At 44.4% G+C, this 13,228-nt stretch overlaps 1 protein-coding gene across 1 annotated transcript in view; it reads right to left on the reverse strand.

Moving 5' to 3' along the window:
• Positions 1–2,741: 2,741 nt before the first annotated feature.
• Positions 2,742–13,228, reverse strand: part of ZNF827 (zinc finger protein 827) — a 79,376-nt gene continuing 68,889 nt past the window's right edge. Inside the window, exons 9-14 of the mRNA XM_035899193.1 lie at positions 13,181–13,228; positions 11,472–11,643; positions 9,834–10,000; positions 6,679–6,870; positions 6,410–6,587; positions 2,742–3,549 (exon numbers count right to left, since the gene is read on the reverse strand). The exon at positions 13,181–13,228 is cut by the window's right edge and continues 39 nt beyond it. Of these exons, the coding sequence (XP_035755086.1) occupies positions 2,742–3,549; positions 6,410–6,587; positions 6,679–6,870; positions 9,834–10,000; positions 11,472–11,643; positions 13,181–13,228 (1,565 nt within the window). The remainder of the gene's footprint in view (positions 3,550–6,409; positions 6,588–6,678; positions 6,871–9,833; positions 10,001–11,471; positions 11,644–13,180) is intronic.

Raw genomic sequence — 13,228 nt, forward strand, 5'->3', positions numbered from 1 at the left:
GGAACGTTGTCGAAGGTGTGGGTTCACATGCTGACAGCTCATTCTTGGACGTTCCAGCCCTATTTAATCTGCTGTTGGGTTATGTGAAGTGTCCTACTGGTATTCCTACTTCCTCCTCCTAGCCAGCTGTACCTTACCTGTCGGTTTGAAAACTAAGCTTTTAGATTTGGAAGTGTTTGCTCTTCTATGGTGGGGTCGGAGACACACGCGTTGGGTGTATTTTAAAGAACTGGTGTAGTTTCTGGATGCAGATTGCATATTTCATGCTGTCGAGCTACTTGGGTTTTTACGCTTTGCGTATTTACTGATACAGCATTTTCTGGTTTGTCCATACTCTGGGGTGGGGGTGGGAGGTTACCAGGAGTTCCGTTGGAGTAAAGCATGGCAAGCGGGGCCCTGAGTGGCGTAGGTTGTTTACAAAGGTTTGTACGTGCTTTGGAACCGATGGCTTTTCTTTACTGCCTAGACAGACAGAACTGCCACGTGCTTGTTAGAACAAAAACTGTCTGCTGGAATGTAAACAAAATGGCGGGACTTTTTAATTAATAATTCCAAATGATAACCTGCTACTGTTTTGGATATTTCCCCCTTGCAAAATAGCTTCCAGTATGTTAACAGGAGTGCACAGATTAGGGTGTCCTCCCCGAGCAGGAAGAGTTTGGTCATGACAGTGGAGAATGTTTGGCCATACCAGTGCAAAACAAATGTAGGAATCTTGCAAATAGGTTAAATGATGCGAGTTTTGCACCCAAAAAGTATTTCTACGCAAGCTTCATTTAAGAACTAATGAAGACGGAGCTAGCTTTCTAGTTGTGCATATGGCTAGGAGCCCTTGTGGACCAGAAATGCCTTCCTGAACTGGGGTGTTGCTTTACTGCTGTCACGAACAAGGGGTTGGCTCCAACTGGCCTGTCGGACCCCCCCATCCCATAACAACCTGCGGAAAAAGTTCCTTCAGGACAGCGCGAGGGTGGGTGGATAGCACGGTAGATGTGACTCAGGGCACCTCCTACAGTGGCTTGGCCAAGGGACAGAGAGGGGACTCTGACAAAAGCTAGGCCAGGCGTTTGTAACACCTGGTGAAAGACAGCAAGATCCGAATCTGAGAGACACTGTGGAAAGCAATAATCCAGTCAGAAAGCATTCCTGTAAGTAAGTCACAGTTTGAAATGTTTCATATTTTCTACTTCCAATTTTAATGCAGAGGATTTTTAATCCCAATCTTTCTTCCTGGTTATTAAGTTGTCTAAGGAACACAAATCAATTAACAGTCAGTTAGCTTCTCTTAATTTAAAGATCACCCTTGGCATTTTGAGATTAACAAAGGTTACACAACCAGTCCGCATTTGCTTCCTCCTGCAATAAAGTGCTACATATACCATGTCATTTAATGACCACAAGTAGGAGCCTTAAATAAGTATAAAGGTAGCTTCCTAGCAGGGTATGCCCCATCTGCCATTAACAGGAAGGAACAAAGTATTAACTAATAGCATGGAGGGTAGCGATAGACCTGTAGAATTTGCAAGTACAACTGAAATGCTGAGGGTATAAAAAAGAACTGTATGGTTCAGACAGAATCTTTATATAGCTTTATATTTCAAAGGAGTTACTGGTACCTTTTCAAATAAACAGTCGTCTTACCGTCAGCCCCCTGATTTTTTTTTTTTTTTTTTTTTGCAAGTGAGAAACAAACTAGTGCAAGACTAAAGCACTGTGCAAAACTGCCTTTTTTTTTTTAGTCTGAGTATTTATACCCAGAATTTATCCTTACCCTTTTTTTAATCCCCTTGTTGGTTTGGTGGTTTTTTTGTTTTTTTTTTTTCACCATAGAATTCTAGTTATACAAGTTGTTCCGGCAAACTAAAAGGTAACCACTGCATAATACAGTATGTGTGTGTATATATATATATATAATATTTATATGCCCTTTTAAAACAAAAGCTGTATGCTGTGGCCCAGAAGCAGGTGTTTGTTACACCTGTGTACGAGTTAGGAATTGGGCCTGCTGTGTGGGTGTGCAGCCTGCACGCACGGCCGATGCCGGTGGCTGTGTGTACACACACACGCTGTTCATTGTCGTACTTTCGTCCTGCAGTGCTGAAAGCAACTGTTTCCTCAGCCGTTCTACCCCAAATCCTCAAACCTTGACAACAGAGTACAGGGCAGCAAACAACTAAAGGAGGAAGCTGCAACCAGCACGGAAATAATACACCAATCCACCCCGAACCGAGCGTTACTCCTCTACAGTTACTCGCAGCTCTACAGTTCGGGGGGAGACGGAGGGAAGGGAGGGAGCACGTGGGTGAAAAGGGGAAAAGAATGATAATTAAATAAGCCACTACAAGGGATGTGCAAAAGCAATGTCGTGGCACGCTGCAGGCAGACTCTCTTTCACGCACCCGCACGCACACAAAGCCCCCAAATTAAAATGCATCAATATGTAATCTTACAAGTGCTGATTGCCATTAAGGACACTCGTTTTCAGCTTAACAAGACAAAATAGTTTCTTAGATAAGAGTACTGGGAACATGCCTCTGAAGGTAGAAGTATGCAGTAGGTCACCTCTTGAAGATTTAATAAAGCAGCTTTCATGTCAATGCAATAAGTATACACACAGAGCCATTTTCTAAACCTTACTAATGATATAGTACAAGTGTTCGTTACCTCTTCGGTCTACGTTTTGCAGCAATGTATACCTGCTGGGTGTGTTGGGGTATTTTTGGTACAGAACGTAACTGCCCTCAGACAGTTTCTGCCCTTTCTGTTAGTCCAAGGTAGGCAAGGAAGGAGTGTTTCGGTGAAGAGGCACCTCCCGGTGCAGTCTGAGGTCTGGGTGGATGGAATGTGAGCTCGTAGTGGTTTTTGGGGAAAAACATTGTTAAAGGAATAAGGTGGGCAAACTCTGAGTTCCAGTATTTATCAAAGCACAGGGAAGTGCCGTTGATGGCCAAGGCTTTCACTGCCAAGTTTGGCTCTGCCCCGCTGCCGTGGGCAGCTGACATAGCCACCGTTTGCAGGGCCTGGGAGGCAGACATAACTGAGAGGGGTGACAGGAGGTTTCTGGAGCTGCTCACTGGTAGGAGTGGACTGGCTTCCTTGGAGGTTGAATACTGGCCCTTCTTCTCCTCTTCAGAGCAGTCCCCGTTCTGGTGCTTCTTCACGTGGCGGCTGAAGACAAAAGGGTGGGTGGTCTTGAACAGGCACTCGTCGCAGCTGAAAGTCTGGCGTGGAGCATGCTTCAGTTTCTTGTGCAAGTTGAGATTGTCTTTGCGTTTGCAGCTGTAGCTGCACTGGTCACAGTGAAAAGGGCGCTCACCGGTGTGAACACGCACGTGTTCAATCAGCTTGTTGGCGGTCTTGGACAGGTAGCCACACTGGTCGCACTTGTAATGGTTGCCAAGACGGTGTTCTCGGATGTGCATCTCCAGCTCCAGCTGATTGGCTTTCACTGTCTGGCAGATCCGACACTTGTACTCCATCTTGTAGTGAGTCTTCAGGTGGCACTCCATCGCTGCGGGGCGGTTAGTGGAGTAGATGCAGAATGGGCACCTGGCAACACAGCAAGGAAAGGCGGGGACAGAGAAAAGAGAAGTCACTCAGCTTGAAGACACGCGGCCCCGGTTTAACCCTGTCACTCAGCCCCTCGCTGGCCTACTAAAGAGGAGACAAAGGCACTTAGGTCTCCCTGTAAGGCCTCTTTCTAATACTTGCTTCACCTTGACACATCTCTACTTAGAGGAAGTTTGCCAATTTAATGGCAAATTATGGCAGTGGAGCTCACGCATTCCTAGGAAACCACTGATTGACTTGGGAGGAGCATCTCTTTAATCTTCCGGCTTACCTTGTCGGGGAGGATTCTGCAAAGCAGGCCGGGTAGTGCAGCGTGGGTGACTGATTCACAGGTACTTTGTGTAACGACATTCCTAGTGTGCACGAAGTCGCTTTGGCCATTTTTTTCCATTAAGAAGTGGTTTAAAGTGAGTGTTTACAGATGAGTATGAAAGCAGCTGTTTAAGTAAAGACGGAATAAACTTGTAATATCATGTGTACAGCAAAGGCTTAGGAAATTCCTTTTATGTGACCTTGAACGATAAGCTTGCTGGGTATCCTGCTAGGAGCAGCTGAAAGCCAGTCTGTTAGGATAATTCGTAGGGATTCCCTTTTCTGGGAGATGAGCTAGCCAACGCTCAAAGGGGGCGTGTGCTTGGCAGCATTTGCCTACGGCCGCCTCTGCCACGGCAGGAACTGTTCCTGTGTGGGAACAGGATGTGGGCTCCGCTTACTCACAGCAGCAAGCGTCCGGACCGGGGTGGACGTGGCAAAGGGCCTCACCCCTGGTTCCTGGACCAGGAAGGGCCGAGGAGGCTGGAGGAGGGAATCTTGAAAGCTTGGAAGGAAGCCTGAGCTGAACAAGCCTGGACACCAGCAAACCCAAAACACATCCGCTTCTGCTTCATGTAGCTGAGAGGAAGTTGGTGAGGACAGCTACCTGCCAGGGATCTCCGCTGTATTAAACAAAGCACACTGCCTTCCAGATCTAACCGGAGCGCTAAAGAGCAGGTCGAGATAAAAAGATACAACTGAGGCACCTGGCTGCTGTCTTACAGACGTCTCCACCTGCCGCCGAGCTGCGGTCGCTGTTTAGCAGGTCTGCCTGTTGCGTGCTAGCATTTCAGATCATCTCTAAGCAGAGATCCTCTCTCTCTCCATGTGTGTTTTCCCCTGCTACAGCTGGTTGCACATACAGGTCTAATATTAATCTACCTGCTAATCGAGAGACATTGGAGCACAGTGAGTAATACAGGAGGACAAACGGATACTAAAGCATCCGGATGCTTTTCCTGGTGCACGTCAAGTACTCTGATCCAGAGAGGGAGCCTGGCACTGAGGCTGCTAACGTGATTAGCTCTATCGCAACAGAGGACTCGGCTGTCTATACACACATACCTCTCCTGGGCTGGGTGCTCTCTGGATCAGAATCTCAGGTTTTTGACCTGGAGCTGGAGGAATCATGTTTTTTTCTCTTCCCCACAGCAAACAGGAGACAGAAAAATACAATTTACTTAGATCTCTTCAGGCTCTTCTGGATGCCTTCAAAAAAAAAAAAAATCAGAGCTTTTTCTTAGGTGCAGCTTTCAAGGTACCTAATTATTACTTGAGTTGGGCAGGAATAACTTATGTTACTCCCATTCTGTCAGGAAGGTCTGAGTCATAGGTCATGGTTTTTCCTCGGTAAATAGAACAGATTCTGTGCAGCTTAAACCCAACGTGCATTAGACAACTGCTCTGTACATCCAAGACAGACATCCCGTCGCTTTGGCACGCTACTTGTTTCTCAATCTGGTCTTCTTCCCAGATTCAGTCATCACATCTCAAGTGACCACAGATCCCAGTTCATGGAACTACTGAGCTGGAGACCAGACGCTGCCTGGCAAACAGAACCAGTTTTCAAAAGCAGCAGCGCAAACTGATAGAGCTACTCATGGTAACGTTAAACGTGGCGTGCTCGTCTCGTGACAGTTACAGTGCACTGAAAACATGAGTTTGCTTAGCAAGAGCAACGGAAGCAGGGAGTCCTGTGCTCAGCCCTAGCTGGGCTCGAAGTGGTTCCAGCCTCTTTGCCTGCAGCAGCTGGAACAAACAGAGACCGGGGACGTGCATCTTGCATAACGTCATGCTGCCCGCCCACAGAGAGCAAGCATATGACCCCAGCGTCACCCCTTCCCTCAGGGGCCCAACTTTGACATATGGGCACGCTCATTCTCCAGAAACACTGCTCTGCACCAACAGACCTTAAAGGATACACCTGCCAAGGCCAAAGGGCTTTTTTCTTAGCTGAGCGTATTACTCATTACATGTTAATTTATACAGTAGTGATCATTCTGGGGCATGCAAACCAAAGCAGAAAGCATCAAAGTTATTAATTCTTGGAGAGGACTGACTTTGCATTAGAGTCTACAAAGGTTATAACCTTGAAGGTTATAACTTCATACCTAGTTGCAGAGACTGTACAGGGTTTAGTTTCTTCGAGCCAGGTGCAGAACAGAGCCTGTGCTGTGTGCTCTGCTCTGCCCTGCTGCCTTAGAGAAAAAAAAAAACCCACCCTCTTACTTTGCCAGCACCTCTGTGTGGTGCGGCCTCATTCTCTGCAGGACCCATCACATACTGTTTCCTATTTGACTTGAAAAGGGAAAGACCCACAGCTTGTTACAGCTCAAGACTAGTGGATGCTACCTCTGCTGCTAGGTTACCAATCTGCTATAAGGATACAAGCCTACACTAAATAAAAGGAAGCCCCGAATCTGGATTATCATTTAACTAACCCTTTCTGATCGACTCCCTTGTGTCCTATCCCCACAGTATTAGAGGTGCTTAACACAGTAAAAGTTTGTGTACTTGCTTTCCTTACTTGAGCCCACCGGTGGGGACAGTGTGGCATTTCTTGTGCTCCAGTAGTTGTTCAGGTGTCTTCATGAACTTGTGGCACACATCACACTCAAACATCCGTGTGATCAGGTGGATTTGCAGATGGCGCTCAAACATATTTTTTGTTTTGCAGACAAAGTTACAGAAAACACATTCAAAGCCTGAAAAATAAAACAGGAAAATGTATTCCTTACATTGTGGCCGGATCGACTGCATAGAAGGTGACAGTGTATTTGTTTAACTGCTTTTTACCTTTCTCTGACTTCTCTTCAGTGTTCACTGAGGTCTGACTACCAGGCACTACAGAAATGACTAGCAGGTTGTTTGAACCCTTGGGTTTTGGGGTTATATCTGCATCTTCTTTGCTGTTGGCAGAGTCGCTCAGTGCTGACAGCGAAGATGAAGATGGACTGTTAGATTCACTGGGTGTCTTCCTCTCTTCAGCTGAAAAACAGGAATAAAGAGCAATAACTAGTACAGCAGATTAGGTGGAATCTCAATTACCCTGTCTTAAATTTCAGGAAAAATACTTAAATAAATAAAGTTACTTAAAGTTAAATTCAAACATGCTTATAAACAAGTCTAAAATTAATTGATCTGCTAAGAAATTGTAGTGGCACCTCCTTCCTTTTTATTAGCGTCTACAGCAGCACATCTCTCCCTTTATCCTAGAATTGAGTCTGTCTGTAACGGTAGTGGGAAGGAAGCATGCAACTCTACCTCATTACCAGGCTGAAAAAATCCCAAGAAAACACTGATTAGCTCAGAGTTCAAAAGAAATGATGAACTTGTCACTCGGAAAGGAAACAGAGCTTCTCTAGGTTTGGGGTGTGGAAACCAAAAGTGCCTACTGGTCCAAGCCAAACTTCCCCACCTTTCCAATTATGTGGGTCCAACGGGTCAGTTTGGGAGGAAGGGTGAAGGAGACTAATCTCACTTACTGTGCTGAGGAGCATCCTCAGTAATGATTGCGAGAGATAACAGCGTGGTCTCAAGATTTATCTGTTTTTATTAGGACCTCTTATTGAAGATAATGAATTAAAAATCATTATTTAACTGGATCTAAAGCTGAAGCCCATCAGAGTCTCCTTACATGTGCAATAAATGCACAAAGTTCAAGCCCCAAACCCTAGAAATGAACAAGAGTGAGAGTTCTCGTATGAGAACTGTCGTGAGCCAAGGATGGGCAAATTATTACCTCTCACCTATGTCTTGTTTTAATCAGAGCTGTGTTAAAAAGAGACTTTACTAAAACTTCATATTCTCTATGTGATAAAGTCCCCTGATCAAGGCCTCTGCAAACACCAGCACCTATGTGCCTGGCGTTAAACTGATGAGCGGCACCTTTAAGATAAAAATGTAGGAATGCACTAATGAAATCTGATGACCCGAGCTGTCAATAGGGAGGATGACTGGGATATCATATAGAAAGATTCACTGACCTTGGGGACTAGAGTAATAGAAATGGAATGAAATTTAATAGTACAGAGTACAAGGTTATGACCTGAAGGGCCAGTTACAAGAATTTTTGCTACAAATGAGAAGTGCTTAAGTTGGAAACAGTCAAGGAAAACAAAAGAAGAATTTGAGCAGAACATGGGGTGAGTATGAGCAGTCAGTGTGGGGGAGCCTTCAAGGAAGGTAAATATGATCACAGGATGTTATTGTGTGAGCTATTCCCAGTTGCGGCTGCTGGTTTACGCTGCCACTACTACTTACTTCATTTCACCGTGTACAGCTGTGATTGCATATGTCGAGAGCAGGGGTTCTAACAGGAACATATGCAGTGAGGTGTTGGTACAGTGAGAAAACCATGTTTCATATAAGAAGAGGCTCGATGTACATTTAGAGGGGAGAGGGTTGTTCTCCATAAATATATTGAGGGAATAAATACCGTGGAAGGAAGAAAGGTGGAGGGAGCAAGAGGTGGGACTGCTGTTTCAGATAAAGGACAGTTCTGGCACAAGAGCAACGTATGTGTGTCCTGATTAAGACATGCCCTGGAAATTTAAAAAACATCCCTAATCTTTAAGGCAGAGAAATCTGCAGCTGCCTCTCTGTAGAAGTAGCTGGTTTCAAACAATTATACTTGTCTGAAGACATATGCCAACATCCTGACAAACAGGCCTTTTATGATTTGGTAGCATCATAGGGTAAGGGACTGGAGTCAAGTGACCCAGAAAACCCATTCTATTTTTTACTCTCTGTATTTGCCATATGTGTAAGCATTTGGCTGAATCGCCAGCAGAATAGCTCAGTTTGACAGGGTGAAGGAAGAACAAGGGGGTTTTTGTCTTTCTTTAAAAGACAAGCAGCAGCTCCAATCTTTTAGCCACGACAGAAAGATGCAGTGGAGTACAGCTCAGTTTTGAGCTCCGATGCAAGCTTTTCACGTGGCTACGGGCGGCGTTTCTCATTTGCCTTGACTTTCTATACGTGAAGTGGAGTTGGACGCAAACACCTCCGAGAGCAGGGAGTAGTGCTGAGAGCTATCCTGGCATAAAATCCCTTGAGAGCTTTGCAGTAGTTTGTATTTCTGTAGTTACATTTAACTTGCGTATCTGTGAGCACAAACAACTGCGTTCTTCTCTCCCTTCTCCTTCTTCACCCCTCCCTGTTTCCCAATTTTATTCCTGGTAGGAACTTAGCAATGGAAAAACTGTGCTGGATGCAATTCAGGTTCAGTATTGTCAACACAACTGTTCGTAGTTTGTGGCAGCAAAATGCTTCTGCCTGGTGTTATAAGAGAAATTAATTAAAAGGATTCTAATTTTCTTCTCCTTAAATTATGCCAGACTTCATTAATTGGACTAAGCATATGGAGCTTGTTTGAAAACTGCTATTGCTCTTATGTTTGGCTATTAAGCGAACAGGACCAAGAGAGAACACATGACTTGTTCGGTTATTTAATATAAAGTTACATTTATGGTATTGCTGAATCACAGCGTCAACTAAACATCCAAACTGATAGGCTGGGGGGGGGCAAGCGCCCTGAAGAGCAAAGCTCAACATACTGTGTGTTTCAAACTTACAGCCAGGTATGCACAATTAGCACTCAAAGTCACCTTATCATCACTGAAGTCAAACCAGGATTTTGAGGAAATAGTAAGCCAGTCAGAAGAACAAATGAAGTAACACCGACTTCAACAGGGGAGGGGATTTGGGGCGTAGGGGAATAGGAAGAAGGAGGGCTAAGTAGTCCTTCATTTATTTCGCTAAGCTTGAAAATTGATCCGCACTACCAGATTATTTGCCTGGCTGGAGTCCAATTCACTTCAACTTTGAGAGATCAGGCCTTAATTAGCAAGCGTTTCAGTGAAAGTAGAGTGCTAATGGAAAGTGTGAAGGTTGCACCTAAAAAGCAAGGAAGGGAGAGATCACTGCAGCTGGGAGAGAGGGATCATCACCTGTGTGCTTGCTGTTAACATGAGCCTTCATATCTGCCTCTTCCATTGTGACAAAATCGCATGCTGTGCAGCAAATGGAGAACATCCACTGCTCTTTATCCACATGGAGGGACATATGACTGACAAACTGGACATTCATCTCCGTCTCAAACCCACACACATGACAGCTGCAGGCAGAAGGGAATTCAAGAATAAGAAACATTAAAAAAACCAAACCACAAACAGAAGCGTATTGCCTTTCCCTGAATCTGCAAGAAAAAACTCACTGCACAGATTTCTTCTCTTCCTCGCTGTTGAATGTTCACCGCAAAATTCTTTTGTCTGCTGAACTGCCTTTGAACTGATGGCCATGCCAGCGTGATTAAGGGCAGGCACAATGCAACAATCCTGTACATGCTATAATGACGCTAAATAATCATAAAGTTAATTAAAAACTACAGATTCCAGATGCTGCGCATCACCTAGCTGATTCCTTTGGGCAATAAGAGGCAGTGCAGCTTTGCCAAGATGTTTAGTACGGCTGATACACTGACAAACGGAGAGCTTGCTGCACACTCCAGGAGTTATTTTCAAGCCCTGGAATGGTTCCCATGCCAAACTGGGATCTTGTGCAAAACTGCCTGGCACTTTCAGTGTAAGCAAGTAAAAATGGGTTCAAACATTTCTTATGCTTGACTGGAAAACAGCAGTCATCAGCTATGCAAATAATTAGCAGGGATACAGATTTCACAGCCAGTGCATACACAAAGTGGTACTGAGAGGCAATGGAAAGGACCCTTCAATTTAACTTAACTTCTTTGCAGAGTCCTCCTCTCGCTCTGATTAGGCCATTAGCATTTAAAACAAGCCAAAAACATTTTAAAAGGTGCATACTCTAGGGCACTATTTTGCTTTCCCAGGGGGGTGGACTAGATAATCTAATCCAGCAGGTCTCATTTATTTCTTACTTCTATGATTTTGTAATTAAATCTGCTCTTGGCACTTTGACTAAAAGTAAGAGTGATTTGGTAATCTGCTTGGCCACTAGAGTGCACATCAGAGTCTGCAGAGCGCACAACACTGCATACAAGGAGAACATCCAAATAACCATTTTATCTGGGCAATTCCTTTTAATTTTTCAGGCAAATTCTCCTAAAGGTTTTCTTTCTTTCATCATGTCGGTCGCTGAAGGTATATACCTCTAGCAAATGGAGGAAATGTGTGTATCAATAGAACAATTCTTACTACGCTTTACTATTCGATTTCATAGACTTGGCTGAAAACAATGGAGCTGTTAGAGGCAACTGGAAGCACAGTGCTTTAGATTGTGTACACCACGGGATGTTTCCAAACACAAACGAACATTGCATAAAAAGTTAAAGAGGCTTCTAAGAGCCCATCTGCCTCACAAAGCCATTTAAAAAAGCCCAACCCCACAGCAAACCCCAGAGTCTTTCCCAAAGGCGAGCCAAGTCAAACAGCACGAGGCAGCCAGCTGGGGTTTGCTGCTGCGCCTAAGTCGGATATGGGCAAGACAAATACTTTCACTGCAGTTCCACCCTGCAAGACCAGAAGGGTGGCCCTGTAACACGTCCTTAGCAGGCAGATAAGACATTCAGATTCCAGCGTCTGGTGCACAGCCCTTGTCTGGTTCCTCACCTGTAGTAATAAGGGTGCTTCTTTCCATCGCTGCCTTCAGAAGTGACAGCGCTGACAATGTCCTCGGTGTCTGTACTCACCAGCTTCACAGAATGGACGGTCAGGTGCTGGTTCAGATTAGCACGGCACTTAGCAGCATAGGGGCACAAGTGGCATTTGTATTTTCTCTCTTCTGAAAAAAAAAAAAAAAAAGAAGCAGAAAACCTTAAATGTAGCCTTCATTTTGAAGCAAGCTGTCTTTAAAGCTGCCAATAACCAAGCATGCATTCCTCTGGGTTTCTCCGAGCAGCTTTCAGAATGAGGTACTTTGGAAGCTCAACATTTTACAAACTTACAGGAGTTCACAGGAATTATTCAGAAGAAAACTAATTTGGAGGTAGTTTAGGGCTAGGTTTTTTTAGCTTGCTTTTACCATTTGTAGTCAGATAATATAAAACTTTATAAACTGGAAATCTGGGGCAACTGCTGCTCTGAGAGCTGCAGCAGAGCCAGTAGAGAAACAGGTCAATAATCTACAACTACTTCCTTTACCTAGCATCTTTTATTTGATTTTTGGGTCCAGTTATTCTTGAGGTTGCCCATGTGATCAGTTGCAGAGAGTTGATGGTTGATGATTTTGTATTAAAATCTGAGGGTGGGGAGGAAAGGGAACGCCGTATCGTTAGGCCAGTTCCGAACGCAAACTAATAAAAAAACCTCACTCAACAGTTGAAGAAATTAAACAAATTAATCATGAGTTTCTGATGCTTCACAACTTAAACAATTTAAAATAAATATGACTTTACTTTAAATCAAACATTTCTAAATCCTGGCAGCACATTTTTTGTACATGCCAGGCTTTATTTTGCAAAGAGTTGATTAAAATAACCAAACATTATATCAGCTTTTACAACCTTTCCCTTTGAGGAGCTGCTGCTCTAAATTTGAAATACAATGCTACAAGTGTTAGGGGAAAGGTGTTCAGTAGAACAGCTTAGGACTAAGAAAACCCCACGACACCACAGAACAGGGCATTTGAACCTTTACAGCATGGCTCTGCTAGACGGTACAACATACGCTGGCATTATACCAACAATATTTTTCAGCACTGCATCAGAAATTCTTGCTTTCAATTCTTATCTTGTGCAGTGCACCTCAGCAGGCTGACAAGGTGCATATTCCGTATAAAACCAACTCTGTTAGTCTCAGCTGATTTGAAGCTGATTCACTTTAAGAAAGTTGGTATGGGGTAGACCAGCCCCTGTGCCTCACAGAAGAACTGGATGATGAGAGCAAAGATGAATGACAGATATTAAATCCTTTCAGTTTCACCAGATCACCAAGGTCAAAACTTTTGTTGTTCAGTGACATTTAAAAAGCTCATCGGCTGGATGTAAGAAAGGCCGTGCCTTCTCTTCAGAACTCGATTAACAGGCTTGGTTAACCAGTTGGTATCTCCAGGCTGGTCTAGCGGAACCTAGACCAACTTGAATTTACACGTTTTGTAAAGATAAATTACAGGTAGGCTGTAAAGAAATAAAATGTTAGTTACCTCCCTGAATGCCACTCTGACATCCTGTCCTGTTTCTGCGCTCTGCTCTAAGTGCAGGGAGCTGAGGACGGCTCACACGCTCTTCTGCTTACCTTCTTCCCCCTCCACTTACACAAACCATGACGAACGCACAGATTTCCTCCGTGCTGTAACAACCAACTGCAAAGCATGGGCTTACCTGTGTGCAGCGAGAGATGCCGCGACAGAGTCTGCTGTCGACCAAACA

Source organism: Egretta garzetta, unplaced genomic scaffold (genome assembly GCF_000687185.1).
Source record: "Egretta garzetta isolate BGI_Z169 unplaced genomic scaffold, ASM68718v1 scaffold258, whole genome shotgun sequence".
NCBI lineage: Eukaryota > Metazoa > Chordata > Aves > Pelecaniformes > Ardeidae > Egretta > Egretta garzetta.